The sequence below is a fragment of the Psammomys obesus genome, unplaced genomic scaffold, assembly GCF_907164565.1.
Source record: "Psammomys obesus unplaced genomic scaffold, mPsaObe1.curated_primary_1811, whole genome shotgun sequence".
NCBI lineage: Eukaryota > Metazoa > Chordata > Mammalia > Rodentia > Muridae > Psammomys > Psammomys obesus.
In genome coordinates, this window is record NW_026585644.1 from 38,372,770 (window position 1) to 38,392,872 (window position 20,103).

The 20,103-nt window shown below is 43.5% G+C and overlaps 2 protein-coding genes across 11 annotated transcripts in view; both read left to right on the forward strand.

Annotated features, from left to right (window-relative positions):
* Nucleotides 1-1,233, forward strand: part of Birc6 (baculoviral IAP repeat containing 6) — a 186,133-nt gene extending 184,900 nt beyond the window's left edge. For all 9 annotated transcript variants that reach the window (XM_055618178.1, XM_055618192.1, XM_055618201.1 and 6 more), the window contains one exon: nt 85-1,233. In XM_055618178.1, coding sequence (XP_055474153.1) covers nt 85-264 — 180 coding nt within the window. In that variant the 3' untranslated portion in view covers nt 265-1,233. The remainder of the gene's footprint in view (nt 1-84) is intronic.
* A 14,044-nt stretch (nt 1,234-15,277) lies between these two features.
* The window catches only part of Ttc27 (tetratricopeptide repeat domain 27), a 123,808-nt gene continuing 118,982 nt past the window's right edge, over nt 15,278-20,103 (forward strand). For both annotated transcript variants that reach the window (XM_055618255.1, XM_055618264.1), the window contains exons 1-3: nt 15,278-15,535; nt 16,173-16,350; nt 18,044-18,173. In XM_055618255.1, coding sequence (XP_055474230.1) covers nt 15,436-15,535; nt 16,173-16,350; nt 18,044-18,173 — 408 coding nt within the window. In that variant the 5' untranslated portion in view covers nt 15,278-15,435. The remainder of the gene's footprint in view (nt 15,536-16,172; nt 16,351-18,043; nt 18,174-20,103) is intronic.

Here is a 20,103-nt window from a genome sequence, read left to right on the forward strand (position 1 = left end):
TATGTTAAAACCAAGTTCTTGTCTCAATGATATGCTAGAGTCACAGTGTTCACACTTGTGATGTTATCAATGTTTTCCAACTAGCGTCACACTGCTCAGCTCCGAGAAGAGCTACTGAAACTTCCCTGCCCTGAAGGCTTAGAACCAGATATTGAGGATGCCTCCCAGGTGTGCAGGGCCACAGCAGGTGCTGAAGAGACTCTAACACACGACCATGTCAAACCCAGCAGCAGCAAAGACCTCTCCAGTGACTTCCAATTATGAGCTGCATTGATGTGGATTTCGTAGACACAAAGGCTTCTAAGCACAAGCCAAATATGTCAATATTTGTATGTAAGAAACTAATTATGTAATAGGTAATGAAACTGAAACTATACTATGCCCTTAAGGAGATCCAGTTTAATTCAAGGTGATCTTTAATTTACCTGTACAAGAGTGTAAACTTTTTTGTGCTTTTATTTTTCAATTGTGAGAACCACTGATTGGTATGTTCAACAAATTTGTGTATACAAAGAAATGGATAAATCACTGATCTATAAGGGAAACTACCTTAGGAAAGAATGTTTACTGAATGTTTATCTTTTTTTTTTTTTTTTTTTTTTACTGTAGAGTGAGAGGTTGTTAACAAAGAATATATATTGGTCATTCTTACAACTACTATTTAAAGTCAGCAACTTTTCACTGAATTTGATAGATTTTATGTTTGGCCATATCTCCATGCTCATATTTGATTTCTGAAGACCTCCTACATACACTTTAATAAAAGTTAAACGGACATAGCCCCTCTTCTTTGATTTACTGGTACATTTTTAAGTAATAAATCTGCCATAAAATGCACTATAGCTGGAGACTTGCACTTGTATGGATGAATTTATTACATTCAACATACTTAATTTTATGCCTTCTAAGATGCAGAAAAAAATAATAAATGAACATGATTTTATTCTATGCCAAACATTTGGGCCTCTGAATGTATCCATTATTTGAATTTAAGTGTATGAAAAGGTATGATCAATTGGAAAAGTCACTTTAAACTGTTTTCCTCAAGGGCTCCTCTTTTTCCTGGACTGTGTGGTTTTGTTCCTGAAGTCACATGTATGTATCAACACGGAGGCTCTGTAGAGGAGAGAGGCTGGGCCTCTCTGGTGCTGTTATAGTACGCTCTGTACCTGCCATACAGGCTCATTTTCATGCAAATTCTTCCTAGAGCCAATAAATAAAAACTTAGGTGAATTAGTATGTCTTGTTTCTAAAATAGTAGACATGGTGTGAAATGGTATTTCTGCAGAGAAGATTTTGAGACATGAGCATGGGAAAATAAAGATGTTTTTGTGAGACCAGTTACCATAAAGAAAGGCTGAAAGCTGGGCATGGTGGCATATGCTTTTAATCCCAGGAGGGACATTCTTGGGTTGTTTTGTTTTGGGGGGTTTTGTTTGTTTGTTTGTTTGTTTGTTTTTGAGACAGGATTTCTTTGTGTAGCCTTCTCTGAGAAGCGAGAAGTGAGTAAAATATAGTGGTGATAGAATGATTGTCCATTCTTCTCACAAGCTGAAGAGGGACAACTATAAGGACAATAGGCCATACTGAATGGGGCACTTAATGACCACATTCAGGGGCTAATGCTTGGGGAGAGCCAGGAGATGATGTGGTTCCAAGGACTTGAGATATCTTCAGTTTAAAGCATCTGAATAGTAGACGCTTAGAAAGCAAGGTTTAGCTTCCTTTCAACCTGTCCTGGATGTCCCATCTACCCATGCCTCTAAATTCTTCCCCATCATCCATATAGGGCATGGGGGATGGGGCTGAGGGAATGGGAGCGAGGAAGTGGCTCGTGCTTTCTTCCGTTTAGCTTCACACAGACCTTAACCAATACCCAAACCAGTGTCAGTTAGTAAACACAATTCCTCCGCAGTAGGAAACTAATCAAAACCATTAAGTGATTAAAATCTCCACAGGGACAAAAAAAGCCAATAAACACTACATAAGGTAAAACTTGTGATAACCAAAAACTAAGACTGTGCAAGATACATACAGATATGATAAAAGCAAACACTTCACTATACAAGCAATTCATGTATTTTAAACCCGCTGAGATGGTGAACAAAAACAGGTAAAGGGTATAAACATAACTGACAGAAACAAAATTCCAAGTGGTTCATAAAAAATGTGGACAAAAGAATAAAACACGTTTGATAATCAAAATGTCAAATTTTAATTTTTTATTGTCTAGAGCCTGAAGAGATAGTGTACTTTTGCTCCTGCAGTTAGATTCTCAGGATGCTCTTCAGACAGCTGAAACTGCCTGTAACTACAACTTCAGGGTTATCAGATGCCCCCTTCTGGCCCTGAAGGCACATCCAAATGCCAGACACACAAACACCTAATAAGGAATAAATCTTTTAAAAACCAAGTTGCTCAAGAACAGGCATTAGCCAGGCATTTTATGATAAAAATCTGCATGATATTGCTTGGAAGTTTGATAAAGCAGAAAACATACACAAAAAAGTTCACATTTTATATTTTTCAGTATTTTCTCAATTTTGTGTGCTATACTTTTAAGTTAGCATAAAGATGGCATTGAAACCAGCTGCACCTGAGGCCCTGCTGTGTTCTGCTGTCTCCTGCCCTGGCAGGAACACAGTGGCTCGGCTAGCATTTCTGCAAATGATGGGTACACTGTACCCCAACCATGTAACTATCAGAGTATTCACTCCTTCAAGATCGAGTTTTGGGTATGTGTGTGCGTATGACACGTGGCATATGGAGACCAGAAGAGTGTGTCAGATACCCTGGAACTGGAGTGGTTGTGAACCACCTGACATGGGTGCTGGGAACCAAACTAGGTCCCCTGGAAGGGGAGCAAATGCTTCTAACCAGTGAGCCATTTCTCCAGCCTCTTAGAGCAGTTCTCTACTTGGTCAAGATCCCCTGCGGTCGCATGTCAGATATCCTGCACATGAGATATTAACATTACCATTCATAACAGTAACAAAAATATAGTACCAAAAAATTATTTTATGGTTGGGGCCACCACAACATGAGGAACTTTATTAGAGCATTAGGAAAGTTGAGAACCACTGGTCGAGAGTCTTAACTTAGGTAGAATACGGTTAAAACAATGTATGTGTAAACATTTACCTGCTATATAATTAGTGTTGGCTCAGAGAACAGACCCAGCCCCAGACCAAACAACCTTGAAGTGAGAGCGTTGTTTGCTTATTTTGTTGGTGGTAGTGCTGGGGCTTGTATATGCTACCGGCCCCCTACCACTGATGGCTACCTACATTTCCTGCCTCTTAAAAACTGCTAGCCTAACAGAAGAGATAGCCAAAAGCTTTGGGTCTACCACAATTGTATGAGGCACTTTAACTAGAATATTACCTCAGTCCATCTTGCCCATATAAACCAACCTATTAGACAACAACCCAAAAAAAAATTATTTTCTACAATAGTCTGACAGGGTACTTGATCTTTTTTATTTGTTTTTCAAGACAGGGTTTCTCTGTGTAGCCCTGGCTGTCTTGGACTTGATTTGTAGGCCAGGCTGGGGGTTGGGCATAACAGAGGAAGACCCAACTAATTTCAGAGCATGGACAGACCACTTTGACCTGCTGCCATTGACATTTCCAGAAGTTCTGCACACAATCATGGAGCCAGATGGTGTGCTCTTCTGCTCCGCCTTTCTACCCTAGTTTCTCAGCTTGAAAATGAAATTTATCTCTAATCAGCAAATAGATGCATTTCTTCAAGCTCTGCCAAGCGCCTCCCCTGTCCACCCTTTGACTGCCTGAGGTCAAATACCTCCAGATACCTGGAGTCACAGCAATTAGCAGAATGCTATGAGCTAGTTCTTGCCTACTCAAAGCTGCTGGACAGCTTTCCAAATCATTGAGATGTTGAGGACAAACCAGGTCTTCAATAGCCTGATAGCAGCTTCTACTCCAACATCAGTCTGCTACACCCATTTTCTTTATTGTCACTCTTCTGTACTTCAGACATCTTCCTCTAGGAAGCCTCCCTGATCACATCACCTCAATACCCATAAGTATTACCCCTAAGTTAAGTGACTCTCCTCGGCCTCCAAAGAGCTTACAGTATTATTCTGTCTTCATGTCTGCTGTTCACTCCTTGAATTCGGGAAACTTTTATACAAAGTACATCCCACGTAGATGTATTTCAGTGCAATCCGCCTCAACTAAACATCTTATGGGCATGGGCAAACCAGTTATTTGTTATTCATTTGTTTGTTTTTCAAGAGGGTTTTTCTGTGCAGCCTTGGCTGTTCTGGACTTGCTTTGTAGACCAGGCTGGCCTCAAACTTAGAGTTCTGCCTGCTTCTGCCTCCCAGAGTTCTGGGATTACAGGCATGCACCACTGCTCCTGGCAAAGAATCTTGTTTGTTTGTTTTCCAGTCAGGGTTTCTCTGTATAGTGTTGGTTGCCCTGGACTGCTCTGTAGATCAGGCTGGCCTTGAACTCACAGAGATCTGACAACCTCTCCCTCCCTGTTACAGGCATGGGTATGGAGCTTGGCTGCATGAGCCGTTTGTTCCTTTCTGTGTATGTTCCATGTGTATACTATGGAGGTCAGAGGCAGCCCTCAACCTCTCTGGTTTTCCTAGACAGGGTTTCTCTGTGTAGCCCTGGCTGTCCCAGAACTCATCATGTAGACCAGGTTGGCCCCACACCCAGAAATCTGCCCACTTCTGCTTCCCAAGTACTCGGATTAAAAGTATGCATTACCGCTGCTGGGCTCCCTCTAACTTTTTTTTAAGGCAGGGTCTTACTGCTTCTGCGGCTTTGTCATATACCCCAGGTTAGCCAACCTGCCACCTTCTGGGGTGATTCTCTCGTGTTTACCTCCCCTCTCACCAAAGGAGTTCCGAAGGGGTTCCAGCATTAGAGAAGCAGGCCACTGTGTGCAGCTTTGTTTCTAATCGCTTTTACTTATTTGTGTGAAATGCGGGGTGCAAGTGGAGGTCAGAGGACAACTGGATAAATCTGTTCTTCCCTTTCTACCATGTGGGTTCTTGTATTGAACTTTGTCCATCAGGTTTAGCCACAAAAGAAGCTTTGTCCACTTTAGTCCTCTCAGCATTTAGCCACACCTTTTTACTTCTGTAGGTTCCCAGGAGCTGAACTCGGCTTGTCAGCCTAGCTCAGCAATTGCTTTCTAGCCGCTGAGCCATCCCTTAAATGCTTTTACTTCATGTTGCTGATAGTTTCAGATATAGATGCTATCTAGCATGTCTGCATATGACATATGAGGTTTGTCTTGTCATATACTGACAAGTTCCCAGCCAAACCATGACTTTAGGCTTTTCTGGGAGGAAAATAGACCGAAGATAAGCCCTTCTGTACAGTCAGGGTCTCCAGATTCCTGCTCCCCCTACTTCCCTGGCCTTTTTTCTCTGTTCTGAGGTCACAAAATAAGCTGTGGGTTTTCATCATCTTCAGTCTTGCCCCTATTGCCCCTGTCCGTCATTCTACAGGTTACGTCCTTTGACTTAGCCCCACCTTATCTCACCTTGCCATCTACAAAGCCAGCAAACACAGCCATTGCCTGGGTGCCTTCCACCTCTGAAACCTTTTGCAGTTTTTAGAAGATACAGCTATTACTCCTTTAGCCTATCTGTGCCCCATTCCTGCTACCCTCACCTCCTCTAGCCATTCAAGGATGAAAGTTCCTAAGCCTGGACAATTTGCAAATATAACTTCACAAATGAAACATATTTTCAAGCCCTAGATCCATCACACCAATCATGAAAATCATAAAAAATTACCTACCCTTCCATCCCCTGTAGCTTACAGCCCTCAAATGAGGTACTGTTTTCCGTTTAGCCCAACGGCTCTCCAAAAGAGCAGGGGCGTGTGTGTATGGGAAGAAAGACTGCTCACTTCCCATCTTAACAAAAAAAAAAAAAAAAAGCCACTTAACTTGCTTTGATAGTGTCGTTGGATATCCTACTATGGGTGACCAGTCCTGGAGTGTGTGGACTAGTTGGTAAAATGTCATGACGCTGCTTCGTCCAGAATCTCACAGCCTAAGGAAAAGGGACAGGGGCAGTCCATTAAGATCCACCATTTACTGGGGAGCTGGTTTAACCAGCTTTCTCAGGAATGTTCCACTTGGTGGCAATTTCTCCCTGAGCCCAGCTGAGGCTCTGAGACACAACGTTCATGGCAAAGCATACTCTGCAGCTAGGAGAAATTGCAGCTCTAGAAAATCTGACCTCTGCCTACATTGGGAAGCCATAGGCTCTTCCGCCTCAAAGAAACCTCCCAACACCTGGCCGGTAACTGTTAGCAATTCTTGGCATCTATGTCCTGGCTTCTCTCCCAGCTCCTTGATAAGGGCTCATTATCACTTGAGCCCCCTGATAGTGTGACCGACAGCTTCCAGAAAAAAAAGGAAGCTAGGCAGATAGGCTGTGGGTTCGTACCTGCAGCCTTATCCCTTTATTCCATGGGAACTCTCCCTTCACACCCGCCTTTTTGGAACAGCTGGGATGAACCATTATGCTCTTACATTTGCCTGTTCACTGAAATTTTCATCCGCTGTTGTTGGGGTGATGGTTTTGTGCACTGTGTGAAGATTGTCCTTGTATTAGTCAAATGTTTATTTCAGTACCACAGAGAGCTGAGGACAGGTCAGACTTTGGTACTGTTATTTTTTTGGCTGCATCATAGTTTGTAAACACTCTCTCCACCACTTTCTGATGATTGGTTTAATAAAGAGCTGAACAGTTAATAGCAAAGGCAGGATAGGCAGGACTCCTGGGCAGAGATAGGAACTCTGGGAAAGAATCAGGCATGGGGAGCGTCCCCAGCCACACAGGGAAGAAGAAAACAGATGCTGGGACTAAGACTGAAAGATAACGAACCACATGGCAGAACACAGATTAATATAAACTCGACAGTTCAAGTTAAGAGCGAGTTGGGGGACAAGCCAAAGCTAAGGCTAATCCTTTATAATAATAAACAAACAAACAAACAAATAAATAAAGGCCTTCTTATCATTATTCAGGAGCTGGTGCTCCAACGAAAATCCCACTTTAAGCTGTGTTTCTTCTACCTCTTCTGAAGCAGCTGAACAAAAGTTTTTAGTGAAACCAAAACCGTATGTGATGGGTTTTTTTTTATATATTTATTTTTATTTTATGTACATTGGTGTTTTGTCTGCATGTGTGAGGGGGTCGAATTCCCTGGAACAGGAGTTATAGACAGTTGTGAGCTGCCATGTGGGTACAGGGAATTGAACCCAGGTCCTTTAGGAAGAGCTGGCAGTGCTCTTAAACACTGAGCCATCTCTCCAGCCCATGATGGTTAGCTTTAATTGTCAATTTGACACAATCTAGCATCGTGGGAAGGGAGGCTCGCTCAGTTTAGAATTGTTTAGTTCTGGTTGACCCCTGGTCTCGCCTTCAGGGATTGTCATGATTATGTTAATGGGGGTGGAAAGACCTGCCTACTGTGGGGGCAACTCCACCCCCAAGGCCCAGTGAGCAGCACCAAGTTTTCAGGTGGTTCAGTGCTCCTGGCTACGGAGGTAACGTGCCTGTGTGCTTCAACTTCCTATTGCCTTGACTTCCCACAGTGATAACCTGGAGTCATCAGCCAACAAACCCTTTCTCCCTTAAATTGCTTTTATAAGCCTGTTTTGTCTCAGCAGCAGCAAATGAAACTAAGACACTGTAGGATGCTGGGAAAGCAGAGAATGGGTGAACTGACACTCTAATACCAGGTCCTGGATAATAGGAAAACAGGAACTGTTGACACCAGGGCATTTGTGAATTTCCTTGTCGGTCAACCTCAGTAGCTCAGTGATCTTGCATCATCTATGTTTAGAAATAGCCTGAAAGGGGGGGGTATGTTTTGTCTCTCTTGCCTCTAATTAAACTGGAACCCTTCAAATAATGAAGTTTAGGCTTCCGTGGTAGTGATGGGGTAGTGGCGGGAGGGTTGGGAGGACAGACATAACACAATATACTGATCCTTAGAATCCAGACCACACTAACTTCTCAGGAACAGGGGAAATTTTCTGACTCAAACATGTGCTTCTAAACCAGGCAGTGGTGGTGCATGCCTTTAATTCCAGCATTTGGGATGTAGAGGCCAGTATATGTCTGAGTTCAAGCCCAGCCTGGTCTATATAATGAGTTCCAAGACAGCCGGGGCTAAAATGAAGATTTGGGGGGTGTGTGAAAGGGGGCGCTTTAAATGGACAGACATTGAAATATCTGATAGTCCTTCTTTGGATAGCTGGCTGCTTATTCAGATCAGGCATGGTCAAGGTTCACCTGCATACGTGCCTATGCATGTCTGTGCATCTTGTGCATGCAGTGCTCTCAGAATCCAAAAGAAGGCGTCGGATCCCCTGAAACTGGAGTTACACATGGTTGTGAGCCATGTGGGTTCTGGGAATTGAATCCTGGTCCTTTGCAAGATCAGTCAGACACTGAGCCACCTCTCAAACCCCATAGTCAAGTTTCAAAGTCCCCTCTGGTCAAACACTTAACAATTCAATCATATATGAGAAAGTTATGTGAAATTTTTATTCTTTATGTGACCTGCATTGTTCTTTACAGCATGTTTCAACAGACTTTGAGAAAATGATTGCTTTCTATTTAATGGAAAAGGAGACAAGTGAAAGAAAATAAAAATTTAAAGGAGAGGGTTTTTGTTGTTGTTGAGCAACTCTGAAACCCTGCTTAGCTTTGGGTACAAGCTGGACAGACATGTATCCTTGGGCATGAGCCACATTAATATGCTTGTAATGTATAGACCAGGCTGGCCTCAAACGCAGAGACCTGCCTTCTTCTGCAGGGATTAAAATTTGTGTTCCACCACCATCTATCTTCTTTCTTGTTTTTCGCACTCATGTCCCAGTGAGTTTAATTGTGGTTGATTATAAAAATTCTAGGTAAATTACCTGTGGCTGCATCATTGAGGAAATGTCTCTCCCTTTCCAGCAATCTTCATTGTCTATAGATCCTCAGGGAACATGGGAACTCATAACGTACTTCCCCTGACTCATTCATCTTTGTTGCCCACGTGGTCTTGAATTCTAGGGCTCGGAGCAATCCTCCTACCTCAACATCCTGAGTGACTATTCCGTTGGCCAGCCCTCCCATGCCCTACTTATGGTTATTCTGATGCTAATGATCTCTGGGATTTGAAGAATACCGATACCCAGAGTAGAAAGAATGCAGGTTCAGTGTTCTACTGACACATTTGGTTACCAGCTCTGTCGTTCATTTGCTTATTTAGCAGGGAGTCATACTTTTCTTTGCTTTTAGAATAAGTTCTCAGGATTATAGCACTTAATGACATTTTCACTGGGGAGCACTAACACCGCTAAGATTTTTATTCTTGGAGTGAGATCAGCCACAGTTGGATTTCATTACTTGGGTATTTTTCTTACCTTTTGTGCTGAAGCCGTTTGGTACACTTTCAAACAGCAATTCCCTCTCCTCTTCATGTTTGCTAGTCACAGCCATGGAAATGGAAACATTCCCCTTTGGACTGAGAATGAGAGACCAAAAGATTAAAAATCAGCTATTATTAATTAAGGCCTGAACTAGGTGGGTGGAGAAGTCCAGGAATGCCCTGAGGGGAAGAACCGCCTTACTGCATTCTTTCCCCACCCACTAGAGATACAGTTGTTAGGAAACTGGCCCATCCCCCTAGGGAGGGACACCAGGTCATTGTTGGTCTGGGGACTTTCCTATAGCCAAACAATTCAAAATGTAGCATTTTGACCAATAGATGCTTGCCAGGCAGGAATCGCCCCTGCCTTGGGCATGCTGGGAGGGACCAGAATCTTTATATCACCCAACTAGCCTGAGCTGGGCCCTCTCAGCTCCTACCACTTCGGCGGTCAAGGGTGTGAGCCCGAGCTGCAGCTTGTAATTTGTAATTTACAATAAAAAGAACCTCATGTATTTACAGCAGACTCTGTTTATTCCTGGTCTTTTGGGGTTCATGAATTGGGCAGAACAAGAACAGGTGCAAAGCCTGGAAACATTCGGGTCAAAGTCTTGCAGAGACCCCAGACCTCTTTGTGGGGCCTCCTGAGTATATCAAACTCCTCCTCCCACAGCACAAAAACAGAAAACAATGATGCATTGCAGAGCGCTTCATCACGCGGCCCCACCTGATTCTGTCTGATATATTGCCTAAGGATGACAAGGCCCCTATTTAGTACCTGAAAAAACAGAACAAAACAACTGAATTTATCACTTACACAGGTCTCTGCAATCTCTTCTTATGCAACATTACGTTAATCACATCGAAGGTTTGGAGTTCAAGTACTGGTTGATTTAGAGGCATAAGCATTCAACGTTGTCTGTAAGAGGGATTTCCTTAGGTGACGTTGTGGGTGATTGGCTGGCATGCAGAGCCACTCGTAGCCAAGGGAGTCTGTCCTGGATTTTAAGCAACGTGCTTCAAAACACATGTTCACTTCTGGCAATTACTCATGGACTAAACAGTTTAAAAACCTGTTCTGATGGCTGCTTGTCACGAAGTTTCAGAGAGATCAATCTTGGTTTTTAGTTCTTATCTTTGTGATGGACAGATGACTCAGCCACTAAAGGCTAAGGCTCACAACTGACAAGGCAAGATTTTAGTTTTGTATTTTTAATCATGTGTATGTCTGTGCACCTGAGTATGCGTATGTGCAACACATAAGTGTAGGGTCCGCAGAGCCTGGGAGAGGGTGTCAGACGCTCTGGAGCTGGCGTTAGAGACAGTTACGAACAGCCCGGTGTGGGTGCTGGGAACAGAACTCAGGTCCTCTGCAAGGGCAGTGTGTGTCTTGACTGCTGAGTCATCTCTCCAGCTCCCTAACAATAATCGCTAAAAATGCATTAGCTGTAAGACAGTCAGTGTTTTGTAGACATGTGGTTGATTCTACCTTAGATTTTTTTTTTTTTTTTTTTTTTGCCTATGAGAGCTGATTTTCAATGTATGTGTTAAGTAGCTCAAGTAATCTGGCTTTGTCTCCAGTCATTTGACTCATCTGTCAGGACAATTGTTATTTGGAGGGACTGAAGGTTCTTGACAGCAGACATCAAATGAATGTAAAACAAACCAACGTATTTAGATACATTGGGAACATCAAGGTTTAATGAAGAAAAGAAGATATGGTGACGTGCTGTGTCTACTTTACATGGCCAGTCTCTACGTGGTATACATTTAGACACAGCATGAAATGTTAACAACATCCCAGATCCCTTCCTTGTTAGTCCAAAGGAGAATGAAGGCTATTTATTATCCATATGCTACTCATTAGTCTCTTACCCACAAACCCTTGTGTTAGGAAACTTAAACTTTTTGAATGTCCCCAGGGCTAGTCTGTCCTATTCACTGTGTCAGCCAAAGTGATGAAATGCTTTTTTGATGACCGCTCTGCTTATTTTTGGCTTGTATCATAGGGACATTTTTCTTAGAGACTTTGGCAGAAATGGTTACAGGGTTTGTAATCTTCGCAAGGGGAAGTGGGCCGTTGGGCTGTCACAGTCTTGGAATGGCCAAATTGTCCTACATAACAATTTGTTTTGGCTTCTTGGGGTTGGCATGAAGAGTCTTAGTTTCGCCTAGGAGAGGGACTCTGGGAACACCCAGGTGTGATCAGCCCCAGTACAGCTGCAGCACTCTTTTTGCTTGATGATGTGGCAAAGAGTTAAACTCAGCATATGGTTTGATTCCCATTTCTGCCACACCACAAGGGAATATATATTTCTGTACATATATTGGTGCTGAAGGTTAGACCCAGATCTTTCCTTATGCTGGACATGCCCTCTACCACTAAGCCATACTCTGATCACTGTTATTATTTGTGGATTATCATTTTTAGGGTTAGGGATGAAGCTCAGTGGTAGAGCACTTGCCCAGTGTGAGAAAGGCCCTGAGTTCAACCCTCAGTACTGCAAAAAGACAAAAAGATTGCAATCATTTTTGGCACACGATTTCCCCCAAGTTGTAATAGCAAAGGCCCCAAAGGACTTAATCATTGATGATAGTGATTAATACCCCTGGGGAGGGCTGGGATTAAGGGAAGTGGTGATTCCTTTGCTGTCGTTTTAATAAAGGAAAATCCCAGCAGTTCTATTTTTCCATTGAAGACTCAGGAGCCAGATACTGGGGTGAAAAGCCTACTTGCTCAGAGAATCAGAGAAAGCACCCAGCTGACTTTTATTCTCATCTCAGGTTGGAATGGAAAAAACCCAAAAGGCTCACTAGCTCAGCTGACATCCCAGAGCAAAAGGCCCCCAAAATGCAAGGCTTAAAGCTTGCTAGGCCAGAGAGCTAGATAGCTAAAGCCCCAAAGATCCAAAGCTAAAAGACCCCTCTTCTCCACACTATTTTAAAAAACCCCTCAACTCAAATTCCCCCCTCTTCATTAATACCTGTCAGCCTGTTTCTTGCTCTGACTTTTGACCTAGGTTTAACTTTATTAAATCCTGTGTACAGAAAGCTCTTGAATTAAAAGTGTGTGCTAGATGTACAGATTTTAGTGGGTTTATTCTATATTGTATGTTTATATGAGTGAGTATATACCGTGAGTGTCTTTTTGCTTCTGGGTCAACTCACTCAGGATGGTGTAGCCCATGGCAGTTCAGTGTCCAAGTGGGTTCCATAGTAATGGGAAGAGGGACTGCCTCTGACATAATCTGATTGGCCTGCTCGTTGATCACTTCCCCCTGAGGGGGGAGCAGCCTTACCAGGCCACAGTAGAGGACAATGCAGCCACTTTTGATGAGAACTGATAGACTAAGATCAGAAAGAAGAGGAGAACCTCCCCTATCAGTGGACTTGGGGAGTGGCATGCATGCAGAAAGGGGAGGGAGGGTGGGATCGGCAGGGGAGGAGGGAGGGGCTTATGGGGGGATAAATGAATAAAGTGTAATTAATAAAAAAAATAATAATAAAAGATTAAAAAAAAAAGTGTGTGCTAGGGCTGGGTGAACCACACCATAATCACCTGTTTACAATAAACAGAAGGTTCTCGGATTATAGGTGTATAATAGGCCTCAACAACACCAAACAAGAAATAGGCTTTTACAGCTTACAATTTTGGGCTTCCCAATGGGATCAAATATCCTGCAACACTTCACCATGAGGACGAGAGGATACAGCAACCTCTGTTACTCTATTTGTATTTGTTGATTTTTCACACACAACTGAGAAGCCTATTGGGTCTTTTATGAAGTCCAACATGAAATGTGACATTAAGGTAAAACGAGTGATGTCTGATTTAATGTTCCACCTTTAAAATATGCTATCTTTGAGCCAGCTGAAAACACATTATGAAGGCATCAGAGAGAAGGCCCAGTCCTCAAGAGCACTTGTTGCTCTTCCAGAGGACTTGAGTTCAGTTCCTACAGTAGGCAGCTCCCAACCTCCTGTGACTCCAGCTTTATAGGACCTAGTGTCCTCTTTTGGTCTTCACAGACACCAGCATACACATGGAGACACACAGACACACATATACATAGGTAACTTTTTTTTTCATAAAGTATTATCAAGGTCCAGAGGGATGACTCTGCTTTAGGTAAAGATGGCCGGGGCGAGCCTGACAGCCTGAGTTCGGTCTCTGGGATGCACACGGTAGGAGAGATCTGACCCCTGGAAGTTGCCCTCTGCTCTGTGTGTGTTCAATGCTAACAACAACAACAAAGAGCCGGATGATGGTGGCGCACACCTGCGATCTCAGCACTCGGGAGGCAGAGGCAGGAGGATCTCTGTGAATTCAAGGCCAGCCTGGTCTACAGAATGAGTTCCAATACAGCCAGGGCTACACAGAGAAACCTTATCTTGAAAAGAACAAACCAACTAACCAAACAAACAAAAAACGTTATGATGAAGCTTTTGAAGAGGATCCACTTTTCCATCTCAGAACTCCAACAGGTAGACCTCTGTTAGTTTGAGGCCAGCATGGTCTACATAGCAGGTTCCAGGCCAGCAAAAGTGACATGGTGAGACTTACCAAAAAATTACTATCTGAATCCCTTCTTTCAGGATAACAATGTTGTCTCATGTACTATGGTAACACACCCATATCTATTCCTGGATCTTGGTCAAAAGACTAAATGTTTCTTCTAATTAGAAATGCCTGGAAGCACAGGGCAGGGTTATTACAATGTCAGGTGAAGGTCCATTCTGTCTCAGTTCTACCTTGGGCTGCATTGGCTGCTGGTGTTTCTCCTCAGTGAAACACAGTGAAAAACAGAACATTTATTCTAATTAAAAGAAAGAAAAATAAAAAGAAGAGGCAAACAGCAAACTTTGTGCTCAGCAGCTGCCATGCTGGCAGGAAGATCTATTTCCTTGCTGGTTTTTTTCTACTTCACCTAAGTGTTCTAGGATCTGCCGACTGACAATCAAAAATTTCCAAGCTGTATCAAAACCAGACCTGTTTTTCATCTCTTTAAAGAAAATTTTCATCACTATTATTATTGTTGTTTTCAAGTCAAGGTCCCTCTATGTAGCCTTGGCTGTCCTGGAACTAACTCTGTAGACCAGGCTGGCCTCGAACTCACAGAGATCTCCCTACCTCTGAGTAGTCTCAAGTGCTGGCATTAAAGGCACGCACCACCACTGCCTTTAATTTTTATGTGTATGAATGTTTGCTTGCAGGTATGTATGTGTACCACCAGGCAAGCATGGTGCCTGGAAAGCCCGAGAAGGGCACCCGATCTTCAGGATGATTATGAGCCATCTTATGTGGGTGCTTTGTCCTCTGTTAAGCCATCTCTCCAGGCGGCCCCCACAGTCTTAGCTGAGGCTAGCTTGGGACTCAGGGTGAAGCTCAGGCTGTCTTCGAAGTTGCAGCCACCCTTCCGCACCAACCTCCTCGGTGCTGAGATTACACTTCCAGGTTAGTTTTCTGGGTTTTTCAATCATCCACAGGAAAACCTATGCCAAGGAAGGAAGTTCTAGCGTGGGGCTCCATTAGAAGAGGTCAGTAACTTCTAGAGCCTGCGTCCGTCTGTTAGGAGAAAAGGCTCTGTGCATTAACCTCCAAGGACTTGGCTATACCCCAGGCGGTCGAGTGTTTTCATGCAGAATTTGCTTCCAAGTAAGCCTCTGTCTTCCCTAGAAACAGCCCTTAGCTAATGAGGTCCCGAGATACCGTACCAAGACCTCGACCCGCCCATGCCGCCAGCCGCGATCTATTGCGCATGCTTACAACTGAGTCTCCGGTTGGTCACCTAGGAGGAAGCCGATTAGCGTGAGTATGTTTTCCCATGATGCCGTGCGCTGCTGTCATGGCTGCCCCCATGTACCAGTCGCTTCACATGGGACTCTAGTCCTGTGGGTGTCTTTAGGGTACCGTGGCCGTTAGACGCCAGCGACTTTGGACTCTCCTCCTTCCACTTTCCTCCTCCCCGTGGGACCCTCGTGGCGCCTCGTTTCGGTTGCGGCGATGCCGGAGGTGATGTGGACTCCGGAGCTGGCCCTTCTGAGGGGCTTCCCCACGGAGGCGGAGCGGCTGTTATGGAAGCAGGAGGGCATCTCTGGCTCAGGTAGGAGAGAGGCGCACCTTTAGGGAGTTAGATGAGCTGTGAGGACAAGGGATGCCAGCCCTGGATATATAGGTGTCAAGAGAGAGGAAGTTTTGCTTGATGGCCCGAGCTGTGTTGGTCTGGGAAAAGTTCCCGAAAGACAGACTTGAGCTGATTTAAAAATTTTTAGGACTGGCAAGTAAAAGAGAGTTTAGCAGGAAAAAAAAAAAAAAAAAAAAAAATCACGGTTGAGGCAGACATGTACCTGGGGGATATAAGGTGAATCATGAGAACCGGTGTGTTTGGATTGACTTCTTGGGAGATTATTGAAAGTAGGACTTCTGGAATAGAAACCTTTCTATGCCAGTTGGAATTTTTGTAAATTTCCGGAAGAAGGGTAATATGCCGAACTGCAATACACCTGTTGTTGTTATTATTATCTCTGGGTGAGTCCTCCACCTTGCTGCTCATCGTCGTTGTAGTTATCCTGTAGTTCTAGGAGGGGTGATGCCAGTAGAATAAGAAGAGTTTGCTCAATGCTTTGTGATTAATGTGCAGCCGAGTGTATACCTTTTTGCATATGAAGATATTTATATAATGGATTACATCTACACTTAAAAATTCTGTTGCCTTACCGGACTCACTTTTTATATTACAGATATTGAAGTTTTCTTAGACATGCTCTTGGAAGGGAGCTATGAGGCCATGTTCTTACATTCAGTGACACAAAATATTTTAAATTCAACAATGATGACTGAAGAAAAGATTGACAGCTACCTGGAGAAGCAGATAGTAAATTTCCTGGATTGCTCTACAGATTTGGAAGAAATTGAAAGGTAGAATTTTATTTAAAATTTCCACAGAGGAGCACATTTTTTTAAATGGGGGGCTGGAGAGATGGTTCAGTGGTTAAGAGCACTTACTGTTATTTCAGAGGACCCGTGTTCTATTCCCATCGTCTATTTGGTGGTTCACAGCCGTAGGACGTCTAGTTCCAGGAACTCCAACACCTGATACACATGAGCACCAGGCGCACACGTAGTGTGTGTGTGTGTGTGTGTATCTCCAGGCAAACACTCATATGTGTCAAATAAATAAATGAATAAAATTTGAATACTTTCATGGTACTTTGACACCATAAGGCCCTGCTATTTAGCAGTAGTTGAGAAGCCTGGACTCAGATGTGCCGAGTAATCTCCGTAAGTCTCTGGATGAGAAGGTCTTCCGGAACGAAAAAGGAAAGTGGTGTAGGAGCAGAATGAGCTTTGTGTATGAGAATGACGACACTTGTGGTCACTGCTAAACTTCCCAAAGCTTAGGTCTGATGAGTGTTAGCCATCAGCTCGGCTCCTTTTATGTCTCTTGCTTTTTGTTTTGTTTTGAGAGGCTCTACAGAGTCTTGCTAAGTAGCCTTGTCCTGGAACTCACTATGTAGGCCAGGCTGGCTTCAAACTCACGGGGATCTACTTGTTCTGCCTCTCAAGGGCAGGGATGAAATCATATACACCAAAGCGGGTAGCTTATTTTCTTTAATGTGTAAACATTGAATCATCGTGCTATCTCTAGGTTACTGAGAGATGCTTGTATTTACTATGTTTCAGATTATTATCTCTGAAGAGATCAGAGAACTTTGTATGTTTATCATGGAACCCTCAGCTTACCTTTCTTCCAATAGGATGCCTGCACACCAGACTTAAATTTATGTTAACTTAATGTTTACGTATGGGTATTTTGCCTCTGTCAATGCACCATAAGCATGCAGTGCATATGGAGGTCAGAAGAGGGCAGCAGATCCCTGGAAATAGACAGCAGCCATGCGGGTGCTTGAAATAAAATCTGGGTCCTTTGGAAGGGCAGTCAGTGCTTTTAACTGCTAAGTCATCTCAGCCCTAGATTAAATTGAGTTTAAAAGTCACATGTGGCTAATGGATTTATTGGACATTGCAGAGATAAATTGTACAACATTAGGATTGTCTCAACTATTTTTTGCTTTTTTTTTTTTTTTTTTCCTCAGTCAAACTGAAATTAAGTAGCATGCAGAAAGGCATAAGGTGATGGTGGTCTATTATTGTTTATTTTTTTGTGCTGGTTGCTTTCTGTCAACCTGACACAAACCTAGACTTATGTGGAGACAGGGGAATCTTAATTGAGAAAACACCTCAGCAAGATTGGCCTGAGCAAGTCTGCAGGGCATTTTCTTGATCAGTGATTGATACCGGAGGGCCCAGCTTACCATGGGCAGTGCCACCCGTGTGTGGATAGTTCTGAGTAGGAGTAGAAAGCAGGCTGAGGAGAGCCTTGGAGAACAAGCAGGTGAGCCTCATTCCTCCACAGGCTCTGCTTTAGTTTCTACCTTCAGCTTCTGGCCTTGAGTTCCTGTCTTGCTTTATGTCACTGGTGGAGTGTGATCTGAGGGTTGTAAGCTGAAAAACCGTTTCCTCCCCAGCTGGCTTTTGGTGTTGGTGTGTTCTGTTTTGTAATCATAACAATACAGACCTTAACTAAGACGTTTACCATTCTTGTTTGCAGACAGCAGCTGGTGTTCCTGCTTGGTGTGGGCAGCTTGCAGCTGTTTGTTCAGAGTAACTGGACTGGACCTCCTGTGGACTTGCACCCTCAGGACTTCTTGCCATCTGTTCTTCTTGAGCAGTACAGTGAAGTATGGTTCTTGAAAATGTTAGATACTTTTTTTTTTGTATGATTCTTTTTAAACAAGTGTTTGTAAATTGGAGTTAACAGCTGGGTGGTGGTGGTGTACCTCTTTAATACCAGCACTTGGAGGCAGAGGCAGGTGGATTTCTGAGTTTCAGGCCAGCCTGGTCTACAGTGTGAGTTCTAGAATGACCAGGGCTACACAGAGAAACCCTGTCTCCAAAAGCCAAAAACAACAAAAATTAGGTAGGAAAGAGATGACTTTGTGGTTTGCCCAAACTACCAAGAATGCTTGTTCATTGGTCTTCTGACCTCCACGTGGATGCCATATCATTTTCATTAACTCACACAGATGTACACACACATCATAACATGTGTATCTCACAGGCATGCACATTTGCATGCATACACCGCACAAAGAATGTCTCCTTTACACTTGGCGCCTTGTTGAGACAGTAGACGTGATCCCTGTCATAGAGCAGAGCTTATGATGGCTTTCCCTAGATCTTGACCCCTCTCTTCATTCAGTGGTTATATGGGCCTGGGGCTGGTAAGGTCCCTTCAACTCTTTTCTTGTGGGTTTTCAGTCTCCCCTATTTGAGATCTATACACAGTTGTATCTTCTTTTCTATTTTGGTGATACTGGGAATTGAACTCATGGCTCAGCATGTTGGGCAAGTACTTTACCATTGAGTTAAACTCCCAGTCCTTTTCTTGTGCTTTCATCTTAAGAAGTCTGGGCAGCCTGCATTAGAAGACACTGCATCGCATCCCAATAGCATCTCCTGCTTTCCTGAAGCACTCTCAACAGTTTTTTGTTGCTCTTTCCATGCTTTTCTTCATAGTAGCTGTGAGAGACTCCTTAGGAAACATACTGTTTAGTGTTGCCTGGTTCAGGCCCATAACTAAATGTATAAGTAAAGTGTGTGGATTATTTTTTGACTTCTCTTATTCAATGATATGTTTGAAATGATCTACTCTTCTCCTTCTGTTCGTTTTTTGAGACTGAGGCAGGCTCTCACTATATAGTCATGGCTGGCCTGGAACTCACTGTTAGACAAGGCTGATAGAGATCATCCTGTCTTTTCTTCCCAGGTGCTGGAATTAAAGGTGTGTGCTACTACACTTGGCCTTGTTACTTTTTGAAAAACAACTTTGTATATGTGTTTGTTTGTGTATGTGAATGAGGGTGTGTGTGTGTGCATATGTACCGTGTTTGTGCTGTATGAGGAAGTCAGGGGAGGTTGCTGAATTCCTTGGATAGATGCCTGTGAGACATGGTCTGGTTGCTGGGAACCAAGCTCAGGTCCTCTGCAGAAGCAAGCGCTCTTAACTGCTGAGCCATCTCTTTAGCCATTTTCACCTATTTGTTGAGTCAGTCTTTGACTGGACCTCATTTTCACTGGAGGTCATTGAGTTGATTAAAATGACTTACCTGGAAGTTGGGTCCTCCTGTCTCAGGGTCCTCAGCCCCAAGCCTTCCTCTTCTGTTCGTTGCAGCCTTTCGTCTGCCCATTGTTTGCTGAGAAGGACCTGGTTGGTAATCTTCATTGATGGAAATTATGAAGTGGGATGAGCTTCATGATAACCTTTACCATGAGTGAATCCTAAGTGAAATACAAGTATGTCCTGTATATATTATGCTGCTCTTGTAGGATTACTTCTTGTTTTGAGACAGGCTTTTTTATTGTGTAGCCCTAGCTGTTTTCAACTCACTCTATAGACCAGGCTAGCCTCAAACTCACAGGGCTCTGCCTGCTTCTGCCTCCCGAGTGCTGGGGTTAAATGCATGCACCATGCACCCGGCAAAGGGTTACCTCTTATCGAAGTGGGGTTCTGTAGGAAATGTGAAGTGATAATGCTCACTGACTGCCAGCATTTTTTCAAGTTCTTCCTTCCTTCCTTCCTTCCTTCCTTCCTTCCTTCCTTCCTTCCTT